This window comes from Mchenga conophoros, linkage group LG3, assembly GCF_057382185.1.
Source record: "Mchenga conophoros isolate Kocher_MC1m ecotype Shallow Benthic linkage group LG3, M_conophoros_male_GT1.1, whole genome shotgun sequence".
NCBI lineage: Eukaryota > Metazoa > Chordata > Actinopteri > Cichliformes > Cichlidae > Mchenga > Mchenga conophoros.
Genome location: NC_140528.1, coordinates 19,375,662 through 19,401,290, shown reverse-complemented (window position 1 = coordinate 19,401,290; position 25,629 = coordinate 19,375,662). Strand labels below are relative to the sequence as shown.

The 25,629-nt window shown below is 42.4% G+C and overlaps 2 protein-coding genes across 3 annotated transcripts in view; both read left to right on the top strand.

Annotated features, from left to right (window-relative positions):
- LOC146577568 (NLR family CARD domain-containing protein 3-like) overlaps positions 1–25,629 on the top strand; it is a 94,984-nt gene that overhangs the window by 22,507 nt on the left and 46,848 nt on the right. The window lies entirely within an intron of this gene.
- LOC146577571 (protein NLRC3-like) lies at positions 14,454–25,222 on the top strand. Its single transcript, XM_085268243.1, has 7 exons — positions 14,454–14,486; positions 15,609–15,744; positions 17,561–17,637; positions 17,754–19,593; positions 20,186–20,362; positions 21,667–21,840; positions 25,027–25,222. The coding sequence occupies exons 2-7, from the start codon at positions 15,635–15,637 to the stop codon at positions 25,220–25,222; spliced, it is 2,574 nt and encodes an 857-aa protein (XP_085124369.1). The 5' UTR covers positions 14,454–14,486; positions 15,609–15,634.

Genomic DNA, 25,629 nt, shown 5'->3' with positions numbered 1-25,629 from the left:
ATACTGAAACTGGGTATTATGATGTCACAGATGTCACAACATCTGTGTTGTGGTTGATAACATTTTTTCCTATTGAAGTGAATGGGTAAAACCTTATCAGAGTTTTGCAATATAACCCCCCCCCCCAACCTACCCGCACATTTTAAACTATTAATGGTCTCTGCACTGCAAATGCTTCAGAAGGAGCAGAACCTCGAAATCAGACTCAATAATGATAAGTTTTCTTACCTCATCAGAAACCACCGTGACCCCTGCAGTGTTCGAAAAGAGGAATCCAATAACTTGTATGGTCCAACAGCTGCCTCCAAGCGCCCAGTATCCTTTGCACGCCATAGCCTCTTTACTAAAAGAAAAATATGATAAGTTAGCTCAGGCATGCATGAGATTTCTAGTGGATAAGCTTGGTAAAGGCCAACGGGCCACAACAGGAAAAAAGTCAATACAATAGGCATGCATTTACACGCAGAGAAATAGGAAAGGTACAGCGGGTGGGCAAAAGAGAAAATTACTGACAGGCAGATCCATTTCCAGACTTCCACAAGCTCAGTGCACGTTGCATGTTTCTTTATATCCAATATGAGTTGAAGACTTCAAAATGCAAACAAAGTCATGCAACAGTCAATTAAGTTGCAACGCCAAACTGGCAACAAATGACCAACTGGTCAAAAAGAGTTGTTCACTATGTCACCTTCATTTTCTAAGCTTTGTTTCCGGGAGGGAAGTTCTTGTTCACGCGTTTCTGGTCCTGGAACACAATTAAACTCCTTGTGTCAGCCGTTTTGGGTGCATAATGAATCCTCTGGACTTTGCTGGCACTGAGGGTTAGCAGTAGGATGGCAGGGAGGCATCTTCAGGTCTGTGCTGCTGTTCACCGTCTGACTGCGAGTTGGGTATTTTTAATTGTCACTGATATTTACATGGTGGCTTCTTCTGTACGGCTTGATATGGTCAATGCTGTAGTGATTTCTTAAAGTTGCTCCTTCCGTGTTTTTTTAATCTCACACATTTGCCAGCGATGTCTTGAATGGTGTAGGGTCCTGAAAAATCTGGATCAAGTCTTCCTCCCTTCCTTCCACGTTTCGTGTTCAAGAGAAGAACTTCATCTCCAACGCTGTACACAAGGTTTCTGTACTTCTGGACTCGTCTAGCATAAGCTTATGCATAAGCATAAGATTGTACTTAAACTGAAATATGACACCTACTCAGTGATTTACAACATAGAGGTAGGTTGTTTCCTCTTAAACATTTTAACTGCTTTCCTTACAAAATGAACTGGAAACCTATAAGTTCAGTCTCTGAGGTGCTCTGGGATTTCTCTCAGGGTAACGTCTGCCTGTTTGGTCAGAGTCCATAGTGCTCTGTGTGGAAAGTTCAGGTGTTTGAACATTGGTGGTTTCACGTAAACCCTGAACCTCAGGTGGTGAAGCGAGGGCAAACTCTTCTGAATCTTGAGGTGTAGATGTGTCCTCTCAGGTTGCTCTGGAACCACGTGACATTCTGCATCTAGAATCTGATCAACATGTCTACACCAGACTAAGTTGACTCCAACATTTATGGTGTATATCAGCGGTCCGGTCCGTGAACGAATCGTGCCAGAATGCCTTTTCTTACTTGGGTCTCTGTAGTCTCTGGCGAGAACTCTTTGTCCAACATTGAAGAACCTGGTTTTGTTTCTTGTTGCTTCCACCATGGAAGACTGTTTATCTTGGACATCCTTGCGAATGTCTGGTTTCAGCAAATCTAGATGTGATCTCAGATCTCATCCCATGAAGAGCATTGCAGGTGTGTGTCCAGTTGTTGCATGAGTGGTAAGACAGTAAAAAAATTGTCAATTTTCTGTTGTAGCGGTTTCCCCTCTGTGCGACTGGCTGGTTCAGCTTTGTTGCAGGAAGATGGGGAGCTGAAGTGATATGTCGTATGCCGTTACTCCCAAGGAAACACTGGAACTCCTCTCCAGTAAACTGATGACCATTGTCACTTACGAGCTGTTGTGGCGGACCTGTGCGTGCAAACGGTGACCAAAGACTATTGATCGTGCTGGCAGCTGTTGCTTGCTTTACGGGGAAGATTTCTGGCCACTTTGAGTGGGCATCAACCACAACCAGGAACATTTAGTCCATAAATGGGCCAGCATAGTCTATATGAATGCGTTGCCATGGAGCAGATGGCCACTCCCACGCGTGTACAGGTGCTGTTTGAGGCTGGCGCAGCGTCTGCTGGCAAACAATGCAGGATTTAGCCATATTCTCCATTTCACAATCAGTGCCTGGCCACCAAACATAGCTTCTAGCAAGACCTTTCATCTTAACACCCAAATGTCCATCGTGCAGTGAGTCCAGTACCTTTGTACGTAGTTTGGGTGGCAGATGACACGAGTTCCCCACATGACACATCCTTGGCAAACGGATAGTTGGTCTTTGTGGGTGGAGTACGCAGAGAACTGAGTGTCACTACAGGACGGCCAACCATTCACAGTAAGATCGTTTGACAAGATTGTGTTTTGGCTCGTTTCTCTTTTCACCTGAGCACTTGTGACAGGTAGGGGTTCCATTTGTGTAACATGAAACACAGTAGCTGGAGCAGTCATTTCTTCGGTGGGTTGCATGTGTGGAAGACGTGAAAGTCCATCTGCATTTCCATGTAGCTTTGTCCCTTTGAACTCAATGGTGTAGGTGTGTGCACCCAGGAACAAAGCCCAAGCAAGCGTGCCGCAGCCATGGTTGGAATACCTTTCTGAGGGTTAAAGATGGACACCAGCGGTCGGTGGTCTGTGATCAGGGTGAAGTGTCGTCCATATAAATACTGATTAAACTTCTTCACTCCCCACACTAGACTGAGTGTTTCTCTGTCTATCTGCGTATAGTTGTGCTCGGCTGCATTTAGGGACCTTGAGGCAAAGGCAAGTAGTCGTTCGGATCTATCAGGCATTTTGTGAGATAGCACGGCACCAATGCCATATGGTGAGGCATCACAGGCGAGGCGAAGTGGTAGATTGGGGTCAAAGTGTGTCAGAACCTCCTCTGATGTAATGAGCTGCTTAACTTAACTAAATTAAATGCCTCTTCATAGTTTTTTGTCCATTTCCATTTGACATTTTGTTGCAGCAGAGAGTTCAGCGGGTGCAGGACTGTTGAAAGGTTTGGTAGAAACTTGTGGTAATAATTAATTAAGCCCAAGAATGAACGTAGCTGACTCACATTTTTAGTGTCTGGTGCCTTCAGGACTGCTTCAACTTTGTCCTCGGTTTTGTGGAGCCCATGTCTGTCGATCTTGTGTCCACAATACTCAATGGCATCCTTGAAGAACTCACATTTGTTTTTGTTTGCTCTCAATCCATATTTTTCTAGCCTGGCCAGGACTGCTGTTAGGTTAGCCAGATGAGTCTGACCGGCTGGAGCAGCATCTAATAACCAACTCACAAAATAAAGAAAAATAAAAACAAACCAACAAACACAAAAACACCACGCATCATGATACAGACTTATAATTTGCACCAATGTTTTTTCGAAATTCTATACACGAAAGTGAGCGCGAGAGCCCTCGGTGCGCCTGCTCGCTGCCAAAGTCAAAGTAAACTTTATTGTCATCTCCGCTACAGACAGTCCAGTATACAGAGATATGAGATGACGAGGCTCCAGTTACAGCAGTGCAAGTAAACAAACAATAAGAAGAGTAAGAAAATAAATATACACTTTAGGACCAGGGGTAAAGGATCAATAACAATTTAAATTTACAGTTTGAGGGGAGGGGGCCCCTGCTGCTTCCAAAAAGAGCACATTTCATTTATAATGTTGTAAATCCAAGTCCATTATGTATTCATGATTTGAATCCTGGGTTGTGTGAAATCTCAGAAATGCACCCTAGATGAAGTGAATCTGTGAACTAAGGTGTAGGTCTATTAGATCATGTTGTGGTGATCCTTGTGTTGGGGGATTTGTGTTCATACTGGAGTGCAAAATTAAAACCAATGGAAGATGGACAAGAAAAGTTCAAAACCATCATGGTGCTCAACTTAGAAAAAATAGAAAAGAAGAGGAGGAGAAACGAGCAAAAGATGCAGGTAAGCAGATGTGTGATTGGATAATGGCAGGTCATCCTGAAACTATCAGAATCAGAGTGAGTCAGAAATTATGTGGGTTACAGTTGCTCCAAGAAGAAATGGTAAAAAAACAAACAGTAACAGACTAAACTCCAAACAATACATTATGTTACAGATTTAAATATTAATTAGTCCTTGTCAATTGTTGATTTGTCCTGTTCTCATTGTATGACGAATTATGATGGCTGTTTGGTAGCCGTCTGCATACAATGCATACTCTCTCTCTCTGTGTGTGTGTGTGTGTGTGTGTGTGCAGCAGCTTTATGTTAATGTGTGTAAGGATTTGTGTCTGTGTGTGTGTGCGTGTGGGGGGGGGGGGGGGGGGGGGGGGGGCAGAGGGATTGTTCGCCCAGGGTGCCAAACAGGCTAGGACCGCCACTGCCTGCAAATAAACAACATTAACATCAAAAGTTTTACATTTCCTAAATGTATCCCACAATCTGAATATAACACCCACTTCCCCACGTTTGATCCGCTGTGTTAAATATGATTAAGAACAGAATGCAATCATTTGCAAATCCTATAAACCAGTATTTTAAACAAAGTGAGAAAATGAAACATTTAAAGAAAAATATTAGCCCATTTTGAATTTGATGGCAGCATCCTCTCTCCAAAAACTAAAGGCTTTACGATGTTTAGTGCTGGACCATGTTGGTTAATGTGTAAACTCAACAGTTTCCATTTTGATTAACCTGACCAACATCTAACATAGAACACCTTTGAAGTGGACCTCGCAGCCTGTGGATAACTTCAAACACGTCGAGGTCTTCAGAGGCTGAACTTTGACCCAGCATCACAAGGAGCGCCATAAACACTTGTTACGGTTTTTAGAAGGAACCCAGCCTTTAGACATCCCCACAACGACATCGTGACCAAGGGTCTGTTGCATGATTTTTAACATGGCTACAATGTGTCGTCTGCTGAGTCATCGTTTAATACAACAACGTACTGAAAGAGAGCATTCAGCATCTGACTGAGCTGGACTAACCTTCCCTTTCAAAAGTGAAAACTGCAACATAAAACTGGAATACAACCAACTTCTAATGAAATGTAACATTTTATAACATGAACACAGATTCCAGGTGAGCTGTGTCTTCCAGGACTGGATTTACCAGAACAGGTATGAGGACGGTGCCTGACGGGCATGTACGAGCTGGAGTGGATCCCAGCTAACACAGGGTGAGGAGACAGACCACCGTTCACGCTCACACTTATTCACCAGTTAACCTAACCCCACTACCTGAATGTGTGTGAACTGTGGGAGGAAGCCAGAGTCCCCTGAGAGGACCCACACAAACACGGGGAGAACATCCAACCTCCACAGAGACTCTCTCTGCACTAAAAGCACAAAATAAAAATCACACCGTCATGTAATTCAAGAAACTGGTCTTAGAAAACAGTTAATCTAATGTGTCCACATGGAGCCCGTGTTAAGGTCCGTACTGGGCTTCAGAACATCAAGTGAACAACGTCAGATGGGACCTGGGTGCGTTGTCTCCTGATAGAAAGTGCTGAGGATCAGAAGGACTCAGGGACAACTCGATATCTGTCCAGCAGAGGGCGGCATGTCACGATCTGTAACATCAATGCACATTGTTCCATTTACTGCATATTGCACTTTATTCATATCTCTCATTCCACCTGCAAAAACATTGTAAAGGTCGTCACAGAGAGTTTTATATATGTATAAATACTAATATTCTCTATTTATTCTGTTTTATTGCCCAGATGTTAGTTAGCCTTTGTTCAATTGTCTTTTATATGTCAATAGATACGTATGTCACAAATAAAAGTTTCTTGTAAATTATGTTTTTGTAAAGAATTTTCTCCCAAATCTCTTACATGCTAACTGTAACGTGTTATTTCTGCTAAAACCTGAACTTAAATGTGTATATGGTGTTTATCTGTTTTTCTCTCTGTTTTAGATGCAAATATCAAATTGGAGTTCTGCCTCCAGGCCAGAATTGCAGGAATGCACCACGTGTTGGCTGTTTCACTGCCCTCTGTGCCCCACTCTCAGCCCTGCTGTCAGGGCAAAGATTGAGCAGCATATAAATGGACACATTCAAAATGCTTTGCCTTTCAAAGGTATGTTGGTATTAAATATACCTCATAGTTAAAGTCATAAATATGCACTTCTTTTCAGCACCTCTGCAGGTCTTTGTTGACTTAAAAGTTATTTTTCACATTGTACAGTTCAGTTCATTCATCAGCGAGAGAAAAAAGTGTTTTCATTAAATATTTTTCCTGTTCACCACATTTCCTGACAGCTCTTGTGATCCACACCATTTTGCTTTCATTATTGAGGACGGCTTGGATATTTTTGTTAATATGTACAATCTGATTGTTAGATAAACTGACTGCATTCTATACAACTACATTTAAATTACATGTTTTTTCTTTTTTTCTCTCTTACAGACAAAATGATGTGCCGGTGCACTTTCACTGCCCTTCTGTAACATGACAGTCATACAGCGTGGGGATATGGCAAGGCAATTATTGTCATGTCAGCATTCAGGACTGCTCCCCACTGAACTCTCCGTGGAGCCTCGTCTCCCTCTCCATGTCTCGTCTCCAGCATCTAAACCATTTCCTGAATCTTGGGTAGAACATTCATGTGCTCCACCCTCTGTGCTAAATGAAACTGGGGCTTGTGGAAAGTCCATGAAAATGAAACGTCCTCACTGTGGTCTTAGTCTTCTTACAAAAAAACTTCAAGGCTCACATGATGAGGAGGCATTCAAACAGGTCAATAGATGTTTGCCTGGCCTGTCATCCACAGTGTTTTTGTGTAGAGGGACTTCTTCCTCTTTGTTTTTCAGTTTGCAGAGGACATGGAGCTCTTTTTAAAAGCATGTGCTGACGAGCAGAGACTACAGGTCAAAGCGATGTTTGACATTTAATGGACAGATGAAGGCACTGGCTGTTTGTTTGTGTTTTTTATCTGTTGTTTGTTTTTCAGTGTACAGAATTCCAGTTAAACTTATTATAAAATGCTGTTCACTTGTTTCCATACTTATAGTAAAAAATGTAAGTGTAAATGTAACAGCATTGTTTATACTTGTAACTTCAGAGTAAAAAGCTTATTGTTGATATTAACATTAATGTATTATCCTGTAATCAATAATATTTTTATGCATTTTACGCATTAACCCTCTGATCTCTATCCTGGCCATTTGGGGCCACTTCACTTCTCCTTGTTTGACTGCTACACTGCAGTGGACCAAAAGAATGACGCAGGTTTGATCTTAAGGCTCTAATAGTTGTGTGTGTTGTGCATGACATTGCAACGCAAACATGTATTTGCAAGATAGACTGGAATAAATTATGATGCATCAAATATTACACAGGCTGCAGTGAATTGTTGTTGATACAGGTTATTGAGCTTTGAGTTTCCCAGTCAAACGTAGCTTTGACACACATGCTAACACTCTTACTCTTGTACATTTCATAACAAGACACCATAGCCAAAATATTAGCTCTCAAAAAAAATTCAAAGCTGCAGCTGCAGCACACACAGCAACAAACACTGTTAGTAAATGTGTCCTGGAGTTTCTGCAGGTGCAGAAAGTGCTGCTGCTGTAAGTCAGCCTAACAGCTTCCAGATCACTGATATTTCTGGAAAGATGGCAAGAAGGGCATCACAGCTCATTTCTACAATCTCCCAGATCTTGGAATACAAGCCCCTGTCCCATGAAAACCACTTCACAGTAGTAGGAGTCCACTAAAACCTACAAATGAAGAGTGATCCTGGAAGAAATAGGGCGCACACTAGTGACCTCAACAGTTGCAAGACAGCCTTGTCCCCGATGCTTATATGAAAAAAAATATGAAGATTTATGAAACCATTAGGACTTTATTACTGTTTTATCTGAAAAGCTACTGGTAATATTTAACCTAACTGGGATTTAAAGTGTAAAAAACAGAATGTAGATAAAATTTTGGTTTTGATGAAAAGGAGTGGAGCTTGTGAGCCACAATGTAAGCAGTGTTGCTTTGCTGACATGCACTCGATGCTGGCAGTACAAGCATTGTAGTGGTTCTTATATTTTTGTAAACTAACTGTATAATATATTGAGCCATTCAACAGTACACAAATGTTTGTAGGCTCCTTTTTGTATGCAACCTGCATGTCTTTCTGAATTAATTGTTTGTTTATATCATGTTTTTCAGGAAAAAGAAGAAGTTAAAGTCAAGTGGAAGCCCTGCTCAACATGGTATGTAGTAACAACTTTGTTGGACGGGAACAGACATTCATACTGTTGATAAATAGTTATCACCTCAATTTGAATTCATGTATTTGGACTAAACTAAATTGGGAGCTGTTAGCTGTCAAGCTGCTCCTCTGTGAGGAGCTTGATAGCTGTCCACCTCCAAAGTCCATTATGAGTTTTGGAGGTGGACATGGTCAAGACTTTTAAGAGTTGGCATAAGACTTTACTTCTTTATAGAGCTTATAGTTGGGGCTGGTTCAGGTCAGCCCTTAGTTATGCTGTCATAGGACCAGACTGCTGGGGGTTAGTGTCTACTCGTGTCATTGTATATATCCAGGAATATGTGCCTGAGGATAGTTGTCATGGAATCAATATTAAATCAAAGTTTTCCTTAATGACCACAGCTGGCATGAGTTCTCCAAAGCTGCCTGCTGTCTCAGGATCTGTCTCCAAAAAGAACCAGGGAGCGCTAACATGTTATGTTCTAGACTGATGAAGAAAATGCACATTAAACATAGTATAAACTCACTATGTTAAGTAATGTGAAGAGGATGCCTTTAGCTCCTATTGGGTTGGTTCCTTGATCAGTGCAATACAGAATCATTCATCTGGTTTGATGTAATGTCCTTCAAACACGTCAAAATGAGGCTCTGTAGTCTGTGTGGCCTCCACATGCCTGTATGACCTCACTACAACACCTGGGCATGCTCCTGATGAAGTGGCAGATGGTCTCCTGATGGATCTCCTCCCAGACTCCAGGACTAAAGCATCTGCCAACTCCTGGACAGTCTGTGGTGCAGTTGGTGGATGGAGTGAGACGTGATGTCCCAGATGTTCTCAAATGGATTCAGATCTGGGGAATGGGCGGGCCAGTCCACAGCATCAATGCCTTCGTCTTGCAGGAACTGCTGACACACTCCAGCCACATGAGGTCTAGCGCTGTCTTGCATTAGGAGGAACCCGGGGCCACCCGCACCAGCATTTAGTCTCACAAGGGGTCTGAGGATCTAATTTCAGCACCTAATGGCAGTCAGGCTACCTCTGCCGAGCACACGGGGGGCTGTGCGGTCCCCCAAAGAAATGCCACCCACACCATTAGTCACCCACTGCCCAACCATCATGCTGGTGGATGTTTCAGGCAGCAGAAGGTTCTCCAATATGTCTCCAGACTCTGTCACAAGTACTTAGTGTGAACTTGCTTTCATCTGTGAAGAGCACAGGGCGCCAGTGGCAAAGTTGCCAAGCTTGGTGTTCTCTGGCAAATGCCAAACATCCTGCACGGTGTTGGGCTGTAAGCACAACCCCCACCTGTGGACGTCGAGCCCTCATACCACCCTCATGGAGTCAGTATCTGACCGTTTGAACAGACGTGCATATTTGTGGCCTGCTGGAGGTCATTTTGCACAGCTCTGGCCTTTCTTTCCTACCCCACAGTACCTTTCCTTATCTTTTGTTTCCTACTTAGTCTTTGATCACGGTTGTCTTTCTAGATAATTAATGTCATTTGTTCTGGGGCGAGTCACTGGCTCGGGTGCATTCTGGGACTGTCAGTTCACCAGTGTGCTGGCATGCTTCTTAACAAACACACCACTACAGCAAACATCTCAGTTGTACTTGTTGATTTCTTCAACAAAACACTGAACAAAACATGTCCTTGTGAGTGTGCTGCCTGGTGCTTTTACATTTTGTGGTAATTTGAGCAGCCCAGAAAGCATCCCATGAATTCAATTATGTTATTGTATCTGAACATGTACACGAGTCATTAAATTAGATGGGAAAGAATGATTCAGGGTAAACAACTGCACCAAGGGAATTACATTTTTCTTCTCAACATGTAAAATGTCTGTTGATAAGCAATTTCTGAAACAGACATTATAAAAATCACATTAAACAGATGTGATTAACTTTTTATTCTAGCAAACATAACATCAATGATGACACAATCAGTCTTCATCAGAAGTGCTCAAATCACTCTCATCGTCTGGAACGTCCTCCTCCTCCTCCGAGTCCATTTCCAGGAGTGGTTGGTGGCTGAGGATTCTCTTGTACACGTCCTTTACTTTGAGCGTTTCAGCTTTCAGTTCACTTTGTTTTTAAACCAGGCTATGGAGTCCTTTCTGTGCATCCTCCGACATGCCAACAAGGGAGGCTGTAAAAACAACAAAACTATTAAATATAAGTAAAACAAACAAACAGACAAAAAAACTCACCTCATAAACACAAGGAGTTAGGATCATGTAATTAAACTTTTTTTAAGGGAGAAGGCAGTGCTAGCTAGCAACCCAAATATAGGTAAAAGATCCAGTAAGACTTTAGCATCTGCTATTATTTTCAATCAATTCATCACCAAATGTATAAATAAATAAAAGATGTGCTTACAGTCTGAGGAGATTGTCCCCAACACCACAGATCGCATTTGCAACACTGTCCAGTGATGCTGCATCTCCCTGCAAAGGATCATCTCCTCCTCTCTCAGGCGCCTCACAGCCATCACCTTCTCAAAGACCTTTCTCTTTGTCCTGAGGTCAGCAGCAGCTGCAGTTTAACAACATCAGATGGGAAAACATAGCAGCATATTATGATTCAAGAACAAAACATTCAACTGCTGCTCAGATACTGGGAGTTTGTTTAAAAAGGATATTTAGAAATCAAGAGCTTACGTTCACTTGTGCTCTGCCAGGGCCAAACGTCGCTCTGCATGAGGGCATCACTGGATACGATTTGCTTTGTTGCTTGTTTCCTTGTTGTAGTCGTCAACAGCAGCCGCCAAGCGTTTCTTCTCATCTAAGATGACCTTGTGAATTCTGTGTCGCCTCTTGTTGCTATCTGTAAATAATCATAAAAAGGAACACCTTCACATAATGCATATATTTACATTTTAATCTACACTCATCAATTCGTTTGCTAGAACAAATCACATCCAGCTTAAACAAACCTGGATCTGATTTTATTCTGTTTACAAAGTAGCTGTACAAGCTGTACAAACTGAGCATCAAACGGTCCGTTTCAAAGAAACTGTGACACCATTTTGTCTGTAAAGACTTTGTGTTCGCACTCTGATGATGACGACAAGCTGCTCTACTCGTGCCTGCAACGCTCCAAGGCTGCCATCAGTTTGATCCGTTTCTAAGTGAGAGGAATATTAATCAGAACACAGGATGAGTAACAGTCACCAAACTACAGTGGACTCTGTAATCACTGACTTGATGATATTCATTATAAGACATCTGGAGCCTTCATGTGCTGCATTATCATGAGATAACAAGTATGTTGGTGTTCAGCTTTATAAAACCAACTAGTACGACATCACTTCAACCCAGGTCCAATCCAATTTGATCAAACGCAACAACTCTGCCATCAATTCTGCTTTTACAAGCTTATTTTTCATTGTTTGTTGACACTGTCAGAAAGATCTTAACTCTAAGTTCTTTAATGAGGCCATGGTGGGTCCTGTTGTTATACACGAGTGCATTATATTGAGACTCACCTTCAGCCCATTGCTGCAGTGTTTCGTCATCCACACCCAGCTCATTTCTGCTCGCATTCAGGCTCTCCACTTGTTCTCTAAGGATCCTTATGATCTAAGAATACATTAATAAATGTCATTCATATGGACATTTTTAGAGTACTGGTGTTTCCCCCCCATTACCACACACATTAAAATGGGTGTTGAAAAAATGACCTTTAGATATCTCTGGCTCAAAGTGCGGCCCAGTTGTTCCACTTTCCTTTTGTTCCAGCCCAAAGCCAGGAGGCTCAGCATGTCTGTTCGCCCTGCATTTCAGTTAGTATACAAATAAGAATGAATGAGCAGGAGACTGAGTGGAATCTCACACACAGACACACACCTGCTTTAGACATGTACTTCGTTGTGATGGCCGCCCTAGACAGGAAACTGTTTACTTGCTCCACCTCTTCTCCAACTGTAGAACCGGCCCCATCCTGAAACGCACCTCCCCATTTGATCTATAGAAAGGAGGTCACAATACATGACTGCTGAATTCATTCAACCTTATAACAAAATGTCTTAAACGTATCCAAGCCTACAAGCTGCAGTATACCTCGCACATCCAAGTGTGAGCTACTCAAAATGAAGTACACATTAAGATAAAGTCAAGTAAATACGACAACACCAAGAGAAAAACAAAATAAATATCCACCCATCCAAATATGTATCCACACACACACACGTATGAGTATATGGTTATGGCGTTAACGTCATTTTAACAAGATTAACGCTGACAGCACTGATATATATGTGTATCTTACATCATTTGTGTGTCTCTGGATGTATTTCACAAACTCAGCAACTTCCTCATCTTTCTCAATGAAGACACCTTCAAAGTTCCCCTGCTCTGAAGTGCTGAACGAACACGGTGACAGTTGTTTGAAAAGAAACATCAAAATACAATTTTTGTACAAATCCATATTTGATTTATGTACACAATGCATAACGTACCTTGCATTTGATTGAAAGCGATAAAGCTTGCAGTTTCCATCAACTGAGACGGCGAGCATGTCTGGAGTGCAGGCAGGGCAGCTAAAGCATGGCTCCTTGCACATCCTGTCCACCTCAAACTTTACAGCACTCCACTCCAAGAAACTTTTGCTGAAGGCATCAGCTGATATTCGGCCAGTCTTTTAAGTAGAGGACAAACAACAGAATATTCACGGACAGTCATCGTAAACATTGATTTGCACAATTTCCTTAAACTTGACAAATTTAGAAACTCACCCTTCCAAAATGGGCTGTTCGTTCATCCAGCACTTTGACAAAGGCCTTAAGTGACATCCCTGCTGCAGCTTCTTAATGTCATAGAAAGACTGAAAGACATCCATTGAAAACAGGGTGCAGAAATTTAAGGTGCCAGGCCAATATCCACCACCCTGGAAGTCCTTAACTGAGGGGGACCACATTAGGCCACAGCTGGTGCAGCTCACCACTGGCAGTGCAAGGTTATAACGGCCTTTAGGAAGGTCTGCTCCGTCTTTTTCACCAACGTTTACGTATTTGTGCATGAGCAGTGTGAGCGGCTGTGGTGACACGCTCACGAGCGAGCAATGTTTGTTCCCCTCAGAGAAATAAAAAAAGTACAGGGAGGAATGGGAAAAGGAAAACGCCTGGCTGGGAAAGTGCACGATAACACCTTTAAAGCGCACTGCACTGTGTGCCGGCGCACTTTTTCCATAGGCATGCTTCTAGTGGTGGGCACATGAAGAACATGAGGGGCGTGAAAGCTCGGGGAACCCTTAACCAAGTTTTTGTCCACCAGGCCACGGCAGAAGCAGATATGGTATGTAAACACTGGCTTGTTTTTTTAAACCCTCTGGTTAAGGTTAATATGGGCATGTGCAGTGAATATCAGCGCTATATGGCCAGAAGTGTGATAATATAATTTATTTTGTGTAATAAACAACTGCAAGGATAGATGATTACAACAAATAGATGACTAATACATAAAAGTAATACATAGATGAATAATGATGATGAGTTATGATGCGTAATCATGGGAACAAGCGGGTTTACAAACAGGAGCAGCTGATTAGCTTTAGAAAAGCTGAAATAATACCTCAACTGAAGCCAATTGCACTAAATGCACTAAATGTGCACTGTTACAAGAATATTTTTCTTTCTATTGTTTTCTATTAATTTATATAATTTTAAATTAAGCACGACAGAGTTCTTTTAAAGAAAGATTTACTTTTATTCTCAAGAGTTAAGCATGACAGGCTTCTGTTTAAGAAAGAGACCTGTTTTACTGTGTTAATGTTGTCATTTTGAGCTAAAAATAAATGGCTAAATGATTTTCATGTGTTCATATCACAAAGAATATGCATCTACTTAAATCAAATTCAAGTCAAATGGTTAAAAAAATAATTTCACACACAAAAAAAGAGCTAAAAAATTCACCACACTGGGAAGGGTGAAGACAACTGGGTCGCCCGGCCCTGGCCACGAGGTGTCCCTTATTTATTTCTCATGGAGTTGGCAACCCTATGTTCACATGATCGAAATATCTTGAACACAAACACAAACAAACAAAGAGGAAGACCGCACAGCAAGGAAACAACTACAAGTCCCAGCATCCTCTGTGTTTAGGGAGCAGCAGTGAAAGTGAAAGTATTGAGCCTCCGTTCAGAGCAGCAGGAGGAGGCAGGTGGAGGTGAGGCAGGTGAGTGTTAACATGAATGTGTTTCTTCTTATGACATAAAATAATTCCACGCTGTTCGTGTCTGTGGGTGAAATGTGAGGCCGGTCGGCTCCTCTGAGCGCTGGTTTCCTGTAAGTAGAGAGGAAGTGAGTTTAGCTGAGCCTCCGTTTAGTGTGAGAGAGCAGGAGGAGAGTGAGAGCTGTGCTGAGGCAGGGTGAGTGTTAACACCGCTCTGACATTACTGTGTCTCTGTGGCGGGAACAACAGGCTCCGTCAGTGGAGGCAAAAATAATCAGACTTTGGTTTTTCAAAGGAAACAACTTTATGTCGGAAGTTCCCGCACGCTCATTGGATAACGATGTGTCAATCTCAAGTTATTAGCCAATGAGCGTGCGGATTCACAGAAAGACCCGCCTTTATCACGGGACTTTAAAAACTACAATGGCGACAGAAACTCCGTGAGTGGAGTTCAGGGTGACGTTATGAAACTGTGACGTTTGAGCCACTTCCTGTTCTCAGTCCCAGCGTCCTGATCACCGAGGTTTCTGTTGCTCTGATATCTGATATTGATTATATTGGTAAACAGGCTGTAGCATAAACATCAGGTCTGTTCTGAAAACTGTCTTTATTTTTTCAAAGTAAGGGAATATCTGTGGTGTGATACCGCGGGCTCATGGGCTAAGGACTTGGATTGACAAGTCAAGCGCAGATGATTGTGTTGTTTCTTATAAAGGCTTGTGTGTGTGTGCCTTCCTGTGTGTGTCCTTGTGTCAGTGGAACTGAATCAGTGTGTTAGAGAAAGTGCTCCTCTGCTGTGCCGTCATCGTGTGGATGCTTCTTTTAAAGTTGGAACTCATGTTTTTATGATCTGCTTCATTTCATTGAACCTTTATTTCTAACCATGAAGTCCCTTTGAGGTTACAGCCTCCTGGTTAGGTTTAGGCTGTTATTGTGCTTCAGGCTGAAATATGAGGAGTAAGGAGTGGGGCTGGTTAGCCCTCATGACCCTCACCATAACACATACGTCACAGGACAGTGTTTACCACAGAAACTCCATGAAATGATCAATGAGAACTTTAGAAACCCGTCAGTGTGATGCTTCCAGTACAACAGCACCTCTGAGTGTGTGTGTTTACCTCTCAGACTAACTCCACCCTGACATCAAGAAGATGGAGGAAGAGGATGGAGCAGGATCTGCAGCATCCAGCTGTGTGTCTGTGAGGAGTGACTGGTCCAAAGAAGAACCTCTAAGGTTCAGTAATGAACCTGCAGCAACAATGTAAGAGAGCTGCTGACTCATTTATTCAGTGTAAATAATGATTTTGATGCAATGGGAGAAGAAAAATGACAAAAACAGTTTTAAAAATAAGGATTAAAATATTACAAACTATGTTTTTGAGTTTCCTGATGTAGCACAAAAATATATGAACATAACTGTATATAGGACAGATATTTTACGGTTCTTTTCGGCAGCACCAAAAAACAAAAAGACTATTTTTAAGCTGTCTGAGGTAGTGAGTCAACATGTCACACTGGGTCAAAGGTCAGGGAGTAAAAGTGTGTTTTAAAGGAGGTTTAAAAGCAGCGAGTGAAGGAGCCTGTCGAGGTAAATCGTTCCATAACTGATCAAATTCAGTTGGTGGACCTCTGTGTGAAATCAAGCATCTGGTTCACAGAGAGGATAACCCTCACATGGGCTGTACAACATTATACAGGGAGACAAAAACAGAGATTATCGTAGCCATCGCTCTCTCGCATGGACGTGGCAGTCTTGCTGTCTGCTGCGAATCCTCCCCGTACCTCCGTGGCCTCGTCTGGTATCTGCTCCCTCCTCTGTAAGAGACAGTAAAGGAAAACACGTCTCTGCCTAGTCTTGAAAATCTAATCTTATCATCCATTGTTCTTCTAGGGCCTCTTCTTCTTGTGGCCTCAGCTAACTGCTAATATTTAAATGGCTAACATTAACATGTGTGCCAGCCAGGTTAACATTTATGATGAACTATGATTAATTAACTGATGTTGAAACTGGAGCTTTACTGACCTCTGAAATTCCTCCTAAAGTGTTATTCAGTGTTGTGACAGTCAGCTGCTTCAGCTGCTGCTGGGATGGGCTGTGGCAAAGAGAACAGAGAAAATCCAAATCAGAGTTTTTCTCTGAATTAAAAGCAAGGAAACAACAATATATTCTACATGGTGAAACTGATGGTTTCTGGTGTTTGGGTCTGTTTTTCTGTATTTATGCAGATAAAGTGTAAACTCAGATGAATTATACCATCAAATGTTAAAGGAAAATATCAGGATGAGTGTCTGTGAGCTGAGAAGGACGTGAAGCGAGCAGTTTATCCCAGAGCTGAAGCTGCTCTGTGTGCAGAGATGAGCTCAGATTCCTGCTGTGATTGATCAACAGTCACAGAAATGTAGACTTGTAGTTATTACTGCAGTATGGTCACAGCAGATACTGATAAACATGTATTATGAGGATGGATGATCAAGTTTCTCACTCTCTCCTTTAAATCTCAGTTTTTTTCTTCTTCACAGTTTATCTGTTAATTTATTAATGAATAACACTGAAAGAGTTTCTGTTATATTTCCCCTTGAACATCAGCTTATTAGGGCGGCATTAGGAAATAGCCCCCCTCCAAAGAATGAATAAATGAATGATGATAATAATAAAATGATTCAAAAGCAGAGCTCAGAGTGGTAGAATGGTCAAACATGGATCCACGGGTGGTTCAACTGCATTTGGTGACGTGACTAAAGCAAATCTTTCAAATAATCCCACCATCAACGGGATGTTGTCTCCTTTACTACGGTTACTTTACTTGGTCACCGTGTGAATTTCTTTGAAATGAACCAAATTCTTTTATTTGTTGGTTGTTGCATATTTAACCTCTACAGTCAGGAAAGGAGGAGATGAGGCCTCAACAATGTTGGGTTGTAGCTGTGCTTCAGGTTAGAGTGAGTGTCCATGGAATAAATGTAAGTCAGTGAACTGGAAACATGACTGTGTTCAAACTTTGTTTTCCTTTTTATAATGAGTCTAATCAAAGGTGGACAGAAGTATCTCCACTTTGACTTTTCTGTGTCACCATCAGAGCTTCTGCACAGTGTGGAGAAAGATCCAGAAGCAGAGCTGGACTGCAGACAGCCAGTCAGAGCAGCTGTGTACAAAGTAAGACTGAACATCTGTCTGCTGATGGACTCATTTCTGAAAACTGGACTTCTTGTGTTGTTCAGACATTGAAGAGTTTTCTTTCTCTTTAGTCTCATTGTTTTTCTTTCTTTCAGCAGATGTTGGTCTGCAGGAGGTTTTAGATGAACATAAGATCAGTCTGAGGAGGAGATGTGAACGTGTGACTGAAGGAAGTGATGAAACAGGAAGTAGAACCCTCCTCAACAGGATCTACACTGAGCTCTACATCACAGAGGGACAGAGTGAAGAGGTTCATACCCAACATGAGGTGAGGCAGCTGGAGACAGCTTCCAAGATGGACGCCCTCCATGACGCTCCAATCAGGTGCCAGGACATCTTTAAAGCCTTACCTGACCAACAGAGACCCGTCAGAGTGGTTCTGACCAACGGCGTGGCTGGTGTTGGAAAAACCTTCTCAGTGCAGAAGTTCACTCTGGACTGGGCAGAGGGCTTGGAGAACCAACATGTCAGTGTGGTGGTTCTGCTTTCATTCAGGGAGCTGAACCTGATCAGAGATGAGCAGTACAGTCTTCTGGAGCTGCTCCATGTTTTCCATCCAACATTACAGAAGGTCACAGCAGAGAAGCTGGCTGTCTCTCAGCTTTTGTTCATCTTTGACGGCCTGGATGAAAGCAGACTTTCATTGGATTTCACCAACAGGAAGCTGCTGTCTGATGTCACACAGAAGTCATCAGTCAGCCAGCTGCTGACAAACCTCATCCAGGGGAATCTGCTTCCCTCGGCTCTCGTCTGGATAACTTCCCGACCCGCAGCAGCCAATCAGATCCCTCCTACATGTGTTGACAGGCTAACAGAAGTACGAGGCTTCACTGACGCCCAGAAGGAGGAGTACTTCAGGAGGAGATTCAGTGATGAAGAGCTGTCCAGCAGAATCATCTCCCACATGAAGACATCCAGGAGCCTCCACATCATGTGTAGTATCCCAGTCTTCTGCTGGATCACTGCTACAGTTCTGGAGCACATGTTGACTACAGAGCAGAGAGGAGAACTGCCCAAGACCCTGACTGACATGTACTCACACTTCCTGCTGGTTCAGACAAAGAGGAAGAAGAACAAGTACCATGAGGGACGTGAGATGAGTCCACAGGAGCTGACGGAGGCTGACAGGGAAGTTCTTCTGAAGCTGGGGAGGCTGGCATTTGAACATCTGGAGAAAGGAAACATCATGTTCTACCAAGAAGACCTGGAGCAGTGTGGTCTGGATGTGACAGAGGCCTCGGTGTACTCAGGAGTTTGTACAGAGATCTTCAAAAGAGAGTGTGTGATCTTCCAGAAACCAGTCTACTGCTTTGTTCATCTGAGCATTCAGGAGTTTCTGGCTGCTGTCTACATGTTCCACTGTCACACCAACAGGAAGACAGAGGTGATAGAAGGTTTTCTAGGGAATTTCCGAGAAGGATACAAAAACAGATCTTTTTTTAAGAACATGTTCAAGTCTTATAGCTTCCCATCAATGGATGTCTTTTTGACTAAAGGCATGGAGAAATCCCTCCAGAGTAAAAATGGCCACCTGGACCTGTTTGCTCGCTTCCTTCATGGCCTCTGTCTGGAGTCCAACCAGAGGCTCTTAGTAGGTCTGCTGGGTCAGACAGAGATCAGTCCAGGAACCATCCAGAGAGTCATCAACAACCTGAAGAAGATGAACAGTGATGAAATCTCTCCTGACAGAAGCATCAACATCTTCCACTGTCTGATGGAGATGAACCACCTCTCATTATTTCAGGAGATCCAAGAGTTCCTGAAGTCAGAGAACAGATCAAAGAAGGAACTCTCTGAGATCCAGTGCTCAGCTCTGGCCTTCATGCTGCAGATGTCAGAGGAGGTTCTGGATGAGTTTGACCTGCTGAAGTACAACACATCAGAGCGGGGACGACAGAGACTGATTCCAGCTGTGAGGAACTGCAGAAAGGCTGGGTGAGTCCAGATGTGATCATTAACATCATTGATCAGTGTAGGTTAGTAGTTTAATGTTGAAAATAAAATCAGATTGTAACCACAAAGTGTTTGTGTCCGTACGCTGCAACCTTCCACACCATTCCTTTATTGTACAGACTCAGCAGCAGCTCCATGGATCCCAAATCCAAGAGTGGAGAACAGATTTGAAGTGTGTCACATCCATGCAGTCACAGCTGTTTCCACCATGTTTCCACTGATATTGATCCTGTTCAATGACACGTTTCATATCAGTGAATATGTTCTTTAGGACGTCCACTGACATGTTTAAGTGTCCTGCTGGAAATCACTCAAATCATCCATGAAATCCATGAAAAAGCCAAAAGCAGATTAAAGCCAAACAAAGATTCTCATTAAAAGTCTGCAGGTCTGAGAGAGACTCAATCGTTGTGTCATGTCAAACACAGTAAGAGGAGCTGAAGCACAGATGTGAAGAGCAGATTCATCAGATTATGACCTCACTCTGTTTTGTCTTCATATACATTCAGTCTGTGTTTATAATGCAGATTTTCTGCTTTTATAATAACACATTTTATATTTTCTATCATCACAGACTGACTCGGTGTGGACTCTCAGAGTCTCACTGTGAAGTTGTGGCCTCAGCTCTGAAGTCCAACCCCTCCCATCTGACAGAGCTGGACATGAGTGGAAATAAAGACCTCCAGGATTCAGGTGTGAAGCTTCTGTGTGCTGGACTGGAGAGTCCAAACTGTCGACTGGAGACTCTGAGGTGAGTTCACTGACTGCAGCTGTTGTTGTTTTTCTATATTTCAGGTCTTTGATTGATGTTTGAAACTTTCTTTAGTTCCTAAATGTTCAGGATGTGTCTGAAGACAAATGTGAAGAAGTTTGAGTGCTTTCAGAAATGTTGTCTTTCCAAACGACTGAACAACAGTTTTTCCTTTTGGCTCCAAACAGAAGTGACAGACTTGAGCAGGGTTCATTTAAAGGCTGACAGAAGTGGAGTGGTGACGGGGAGATGTTTGACAGGACAGTGTTTCAGCCTCCACAGGTTCATGTTGTGCTCCATCAGTCAGTGAAGATGAAGTCAGTGCTGATGAGGCTGTAGAGTGTGTGAGGGATGTGAATGAGGATGATGAAGATCTGATGATAGCAGATAAAAACAGGCTGCAGAGACTTTGAGCCATACAGGGCACACAGTGTGTGTACAGAACAGCTGAAATCATTATGGAGGCCTCACTGGGATATGGAAGCATCACAGTACAGCTTCAGTGAAGCTTTAAAGTCTCTGATATGAGATGAGAAATGAAGCAGCCAGAGCTTTTTCATGAGTGGAAACCCACTGTGACTGTGAGCTGCTGCTACAGCCTCCAGATTAGCCAGCAGCTCATCCTGCTCAACATTTCCTCACCAACTTTAATGGAAGTGTGATGTTTTCAGCTGGAGTGATGGTCAGGGTGGCCTCCCTCTCCTCTTCTTCTCCTCTTCCTCTTTCATTTGTAAAGCCACTTCTTCTGCTTTCATTCATTTGGAAGTCCTGTAGCTGAGTTTGGGAGAGACTAACAGCCTCGGCAGCAGAGGGGAGAAAGGCTGTAACACCACCACTTTACTCTGTTCTACCTGTCACATCATTTTATCAGGAAACAAATATGCTCATGTTTTTACTATGTTTGTCTTGAAGATGTAAGAAGATCACATGGTGCTTTTTATTATTGTGTTGGTTTGTTTCCTGTCTCTTGGATGGAGCCCAGCTGTGCGTGGCCCCTGGGCCTGTGGTCAGAGTGTGTGCTGGATAATCCGGCCCAGGATGAGGCCAAACTGACATGGGATGAAATGTCTGTCACATAATTGAGCTTTGTGAGAAATGTACAACTTTAATGTGAAACGTTCAGAGTTTTTTCTCTTGTTGTGTTTGTTTGAAGCTGCTTCCTGTTGGCTTCAGCTGTTTGGAGTTTCCATTTTCTAAACTTCTACATTCTGAACCTTCTTCAGCTCTGAACAGATGATGAAACACTGAATGATTTCAAGCTCACACTTTGTCTAATAAACTTACATCTTTCATTCTTTATACAGATTGAGGGGCTGTGGTTTGTCAGAGATCAGCTATGATTATCTGGCAGCAGCACTGAAGTCCAACCCCTCCCATCTGAGAGAGCTGGACCTGAGAAGAAACAAGCTGCAGGATTCAGGAGTGAAGCATCTGTGTGGTTTCCTGGAGAGTCCAGGATGTGGACTTGAAACTCTGAGGTCAGTCAGCATGTTTTAGTTGTGCTGAGATGAATATGATGTGAAAGTTGTGCTGACACTAAACTGCAGACATCAGGCTGATATTATACTGATCCACACTGAGGATCTTCATGGTAAAGTCTGTTTTCTTCTTCTCTGGTTTAGTCCATTGACTGCAGCAGAACAATGTTCACATTTCAAACAGTGAGACTCAACGTATGGCCCGCGGCCCACACGCGGCCTGCCCACCTTTCCTGATTCAGAGAGAGGGGACCCTGATTAACTGTGTAGTGTTCTTCCTCACAGTTCTAAGTATCAGACACAACAATGAATAATCCACAGCTGACTGTCTTTAGCAGGTCAAAGGTCACGGCACACAGCAGACAGTGGGAAATATTATAATTCTGATCATTTATCAGCACATATCCATATGTATAAAAACAAAGCTGACACTGTGAGACTTGATCAGAGGTGTGATCATCACAGCAGAGGCCTTTGTGTCAAAGTCACTGAGGATCAAACAGAAACACATGAAGCAGATTTTCCTGTTCTGGCTTTTTATAGCAGATAACCTTCAAAATATTCTGCAGTCCATCAAAAACTGAAGCAAACCATGAATCAACATGTGAACATGAGCTGATGCTGCTGAAGTGAAGCAAAGTTACAGAGGTTTGATTACAGACACAGCTGAGAGTTTGTAATCTGTCATCATTTTAAAAGGTTTACATTTCTTCAGTATATCCACATTTGCAGCTGGTACCTCAACCTCCACTTGTCCAACACAACTGCTGTCCACTGCCTCCATGACATTGTGATTTTGCTGTTGGTCTTCTGTCAGATCTTCATCAATCACTTCTGCACGGGGCACACCTTCAGACTCTGCAGCTGCATAACGAAAGCCTGTAAGATAAAATTAGACATAAGGTAAATGTACACCAATATTCCAATGACAGGTGTGTGATTCATCTGGAAGTTATGTGCGGATTAGTGTACAGTGATAGCAATTTAGTATGTTTTTAGAGGGGGGGGGTTGTTTACCTCCGATGGGTGCTCTTTTTCGCTTCCGTTGCGTACGCCTTGAGTGCCGGTCCGAGTCTGATACAGGTATGTCGTCATGCCCCATGTGCAGTGTTGGTGCCCAGTCTGGATTTGTTACATCCATTTCATATGCTGGTTTGCCTGCAATAATGCCAAATCATAAGCTACTCAGTCGACATGATGTGGTTCTGCAGCATCACACATTAGCATGTTTTATCTCATTATCTATGACCGCAGCACGTTGAAAATAACACTAAAAGCCTTTCAAGAGTGATATGAATTAATTTAGAACTCACCGGAAAGAAAATGCCGTGAGCAAACCAACAAAAAGCTGGGGATTGCAGAGAACTCGATATCCGCTCGTCTCACCGCTGCAATCCAAGCCTGACGTCTTTGTTTAGTAATATCGGATACATGGGATCCCTCACGTTGCCTCCAGGATGGAAAACGATGAAAAGAGAGCCCGTTATCCAGCTTCTTGCCTTCACGATCGTGTGATCTAACGTTGCAACCGACAACACAACACGTACGATCCATAGCTGAAATGGTATCCTTTGGCTGGCCTACTGTCATGGCGGAAGGGGGCGTGGCCCATCTCCCGTGACATCACGCTCCAAAGCCCTATAGGTGGGAAAATGTACCATGTCGACCAATCAAAAATGATATGGAAACATGACATTTGGTTGTTTAGCAAAAGGGGGAAGTTTTAGGAGTGACCGGCAAGAGAGAGCGAGTGAGCGAAAGAGAGAGAGAGTTTTGATACGTGAGAGATTTGTGACGTTTACCGTGTTTGGTCTCAAGTTAGTTTGTTGTCTTGTGTATTTAGTGTGTAGCTGTTGTTTTGTGTGTCAGTTCTACTAGTGATCGTCACAGTTGCTGCCTTAAAGCCAACAAAGGCAGATTGCAGTGTAAACGCTGAGTGACACACCTGCTGTCAGACCTGCAGGTTTATCCCTGTGCTGTTCTCATATGTGTTAGAGTGACACAAACTATTGTTTGACACCTGATTGTTCTGTAAATAGTTTGAAATGATTATATGAAAAACGTCTGAGCCTTGGCTGCATTTTTTGGTAAATAGTACCATATAACTTTGTTGTTTGCAAAACGTGTGCGTATTTTTAAAAATGTACAATCTCTATTTGCATTTCAAGTTATGAAGATGATTCGTTAAACATGTGTGTGGTTTTTACAGTCAAAATATCACTTTCTACTTGTATTTTAAATTTTGTCTGAATTTAGATAAATTGTGCTGATACAGTTGGTCAAAATGAGAAAATAACAGATTGGCAAGATAAACTGTTTTTAAAGGTAAAATATAGAGGCCACATCAAAAGTAGTCAAGAAGGGTTAAAGGCTAAAAGCAAAGTTGTCACCAAGTACTGTTTATATTTGTGTGTATTGCTGCAGCTTTTTTGAGTATTAATTTGGTGCCTTTGTGTGAAATAATGGTATTGTGAGTGATCCATATAGTCACAAAGAATAGCCACTTGTTTCTGTGCTACCAAAGTTCCCCGGCTTTCATTCAAAATGTGTTTATCGTCAGCACCTGCACATTAAACTACTTAAACATTATAAATGTCTTCAAGCTCACACTGAGGCCTGTGGGGTACTATCAGCCACTGAGACAGTACACACATTTATATGTGTTTGTATATGAATATTTCATACTTTAAGACTGCCTGTTTATTTAAGGGAGATGAACAAAATACATTGGAATTGTACAAAATAATATCATGGATGATAAATTAAATAGATTTTAAGTAGATGCTTGTGCATTCTTAAAGTCTTATATGTTGAACTGAACTATGTGATCTGTTCAAAGCCTTAATCTTAATTTGAAGTGAAATGTGCATTTTGAGTTTATACACTATGTATATAAGGCGACCGTTTCCTTTTGCAGTATTTTTGTGTGGTGTACTTTTCTATGTCTTAACAAAAGGGGAACAAAGGTGTTTAAGTTCACCTAGGATGATGTGTTTTAATTTTCACATGGTCTTGCTTGAATTTGACCCTGACAAAGGCGTATGAACTCTGTCAGCTGTTTGGAGTTTCCATTTTCTAAACTTCTACATTCTGAACCTTCTTCAGCTCTGAACAGATGATGAAACACTGAATGATTTCAAGCTCACACTTTGTCTAATAAACTTACATCTTTCATTCTTTATACAGATTGAGGGGCTGTGGTTTGTCAGAGATCAGCTGTGATTATCTGGCAGCAGCACTGAAGTCCAACCCCTCCCATCTGAGAGAGCTGGACCTGACCAGGAACTACAACCTGCAGGATTCAGGAGTGAAGCATCTGTGTGGTTTCCTGGAGAGTCCAGGATGTGGACTTGAAACTCTGAGGTCAGTCAGCATGTTTTAGTTGTGCTGAGATGAATATGATGTGAAAGTTGTGCTGACACTAAACTGCAGACATCAGGCTGATATTATACTGATCCACACTGAGGATCTTCATGGTAAAGTCTGTTTTCTTCTTCTCTGGTTTAGTCCATTGACTGCAGCAGAACAATGTTCACATTTCAAACCTTCAAAGAAGAAGAAAAATCCTCCACTGGATAATTCACTGTGAAACTCTCCAACTCTTCATTCCACCTTAAAGTCTGTCTGACACTGAAATCCAAAGCAAAATGTGCGTTTGCTTTACAGACAGCAGTCCAACACAAACATACACACATCATCCAAAACACAGTCCAACATCCAAATCTCCTCCACTGCCAGCATGAATGATGGGAAAGAGAAGGAGGAACACTCTGACATTCAGGGTTAGAA